This window comes from Frankliniella occidentalis, unplaced genomic scaffold (genome assembly GCF_000697945.3).
Source record: "Frankliniella occidentalis isolate FOCC.00 unplaced genomic scaffold, Focc_3.1 Scaffold211, whole genome shotgun sequence".
NCBI classification, from domain to species: domain Eukaryota; kingdom Metazoa; phylum Arthropoda; class Insecta; order Thysanoptera; family Thripidae; genus Frankliniella; species Frankliniella occidentalis.
Window position 1 is genome coordinate 133091 of NW_026267337.1, and position 3126 is coordinate 136216.

The following is a 3126-nucleotide window of genomic DNA, read 5'->3' on the forward strand; positions in this document are numbered from 1 at the left end:
TGTGTCCTCACGTGCCTGGCAAGAGTGCCTTTCTCAGTGAAACTCATTTTACATACGTCACACTTGAATGGCTTTTCACCAGTGTGTGTCCTCATGTGAGCGACAAGATGGCATTTCTGAGTAAAACGCATTGGACAGCGGTCACAGCTGAACGGTTTTTCACCAGTGTGCTACATATTGTGCGTCTTTAGCTGACTTGCTCGTCCAAAACTCTTCCCGCACACTTCACATTTAAACGCCCCTCCGGTTCGCCCGCGCGAGTTCGCCTGCAGAGCGACACTGGGATTGCTTTTACTTCCGCTCCCGCTCCCGCTGCCGGTGTACTTCCGGTCCAGCTGCTTCTTCCGCAGCACCCGCGAGGCCTTCTGGTCCTCCTGCTGTATGTTCTGCACCGGCTGAGCGTCCCGGGTTTCATCCCGGACGGCACGAAGTACGGCCGAAGCACCCAGTTTTAATTCGTCGCCGGGAGGAGGCGCCACTTCCTCGTCGCGCTGCTCTGGCTGCGCCGCGCAGTCCCCAGGGTCACTCTCACAGCTCGCCTCGTCTACCCCTTCGCACTGCTCGTCCTGCAGCGAGAAGCACGCCGTCACCACCAGCCCCAGCTGCTCGTCCTCTTGTTTCAGCTCTTTCAGCTCGGGACCCTCGTCGACGGTGACATCTCCAGTATCCTCCCCGAGGGACGTCTGGCTGGTTGATCTGCGCTCGCCGCCTGCAACAAGAGCACCGCGTCAGACGCCGTCGTCGTCATATGAGTTCCGCCCCGCCACCAAGACCACCAGATGCGCGTGCGACCCCAACGTCGTCCGCCGCGGCGTATTGCGACGAGCAGGGGACGGTGCTCTTCTAGAGGGCTCAGGCGGAGCACTTCACTTCAGCGCGACACAGAGCCGTCCGGGCCGAACCAGCAGTAGCAGCAGCGGGGCCTGCTGGGCCCGCGGGACTGTTGCAGCACAGGAGCACGCGGCACCGCCGGCTGACCGTCCTGCTTAAGATCACGCGCTGACCGCCACAGGATCCTCACCAGAGGTGAACGAGGAGGGGCATCGCATGCAGCGGGAGCGCCGCGTCACGGCTGCGCCAGAAACTGCAACGGAAAGGTGCATAAGTTGATGTCTTTGAACAACTTGACCTAACAAGGGTGAGAGTGCAATAACAGTGGGTGTCGGCAGGTTCGAGAATGTTTTATTTATTAGAAAAAGTACAGCTTGTAAAGAAACCGCAAACAAATTGTAAACCTTTATTTAAGATCTATGTTTACAAGTTCTTTCGTGAGCATTAAGGTTAGATTTATCACTAAAACGTTTATCACACCCACCACACTGATAAGGCTTTTCCCCAGTATGTAATCTCCTGTGCGTCACAAGATGATTACTCTGAGTAAAACGCATTTTACACTTGTCACACTTGAATAACTTTTCACCAGTGTGTGTCCTCATGTGTTTGACAAGACTGTTATTTTGAGCAAAACTCATTTTACATAGGTCACACTTGTATGGCTTTTCACCAGTGTGTGTTCTCACGTGGCTGACAAGATTGTATTTACGAGTAAAACGCATTGAACAGAGGCCACAACAGTATGGCTTTACACCAGTTTGGAACATTTTATGCCTCTTCAGTTTACTCGCATATGCAAAACTCTTCTCACAGACTTCGCATTTGAAGGCCCCTCCGGTGCGCCCGCGCGAGTTCGCCTGCAGAGCGCCATTGGGATTGCTTTTACTTCCGCTCCCGCTGCCGGTGTACTTCCGGCCGAGCTGCTTCTTCCCCAGCATCCGCAAGGCCTTCTGGTCATCCTGCTGTTGGTTCTGCACTGGCTGAGCGTCGCGGGTTCGATACCGGACGGTAGAGCCTTCCTGCCTGGTTGCGTCGCAGGGAGGAGACGCCACTTCCTCAGGCTGCACCTCGCCGTCCCCAGGGCCGCCCCTCGCCGCGTCCTCCGCGGGGCACTGCTCGTCCTGCAGCGAGAAGCACGCCGTCACCACCAGCCCCAGCTGCTCGTCCTCTTGTTTCTGCTCGTCCAACTCGGGGTCCTCGTCGACGATGACATCTCCAGTATCCTCCCCGAGGGACGTCTGGCTGGTTGATCTGCGCTCGCCGCCTGCAACAAGAGCACCGCGTCAGACGCCGTCGTCGTCATGTGAGTTCCGCCCCACCACCAGGACCACCAGCATGCGCGTGCGACCTCAACGTCGTCCGCCGCGGCGTATTGCGACGAGCAGGGGACGGTGCTCTTCTAGAGGGGTGCCGAAGCACTTCGCTTCCGCGCGGCTCGGAGCCGTTCGGGCCGCACCAGCCGTAGCAGCAGTGGGTCCTGCCGGCCCCGCGGGACCGTGGCAGCAAAAGAGCATGCGCCTCCGCCGGCTGACCGTCCTGCTTCAGCTAGACGCGGTGGCCACCCCAGGGTCCTTCCCGGAGGTCACCCTCTGCTGAGCGAGGAGGGGCATCGCCTGCTGCAGGAGCCCCGCGTCACGGCTGCGGCAGAAACTGCAACGGAAAGAGGCATAAGTCGATGTCCTTGAACGACATGACCGAATGAGGATGGAAGTTCAATCAAGTGTAGCTATCGCCAGAGTCAAAAATATTTTATTGAATTGACGAAGTACAGCTCAAAAAAGCATAAGCAAACATAATCGAAACAGATAATTAAGGTCTATGTACAATTTCTTTTGTGAATCTTGATTTTGGATTTATCACTAAAACGTTTATCACACCCACCACACCGATAAGGCTTTTCGCCAGTATGTAATCTCATGTGCCTGACAAGACTGCCTTTCTCAGTAAAACGCATTTTACATACGTCACACTTGAAGGGCCTTTCACCAGTGTGTGTCCTCATGTGAACGACAAGGTTACTCCTATTAGTAAAACACATTCCACATACGTCACACTTGAATGGCTTTTCCCCAGTGTGTGTCCTCATGTGAACGACAAGAGTGCCCTTCTCAGTAAAACGCATTGGACAGAGGTCACAGCTAAACGGTTTTTCCCCAGTGTGGTACATTTTATGCCTCTTTAGACGATCTTCTCGTTGAAAACTTTTTTCGCAGACGTCGCACTTGAAGACCTCTCCAGTGCGCCCGCCCGAGTTCGCCTGCAGAGAGCCACTAGTACTGCTTTTACTTCCGC

General features: G+C 55.2%; 1 protein-coding gene across 1 annotated transcript in view; it reads right to left on the reverse strand.

Moving 5' to 3' along the window:
• The window catches only part of LOC113214910 (zinc finger protein 544-like), a 35776-nt gene extending 32988 nt beyond the window's left edge, over nt 1–2788 (reverse strand). Inside the window, exons 1-2 of the mRNA XM_052272549.1 lie at nt 2716–2788; nt 1902–2098 (exon numbers count right to left, since the gene is read on the reverse strand). Of these exons, the coding sequence (XP_052128509.1) occupies nt 1902–2098; nt 2716–2788 (270 nt within the window). The remainder of the gene's footprint in view (nt 1–1901; nt 2099–2715) is intronic.
• Between the last annotated feature and the right edge of the window lie 338 nt (nt 2789–3126).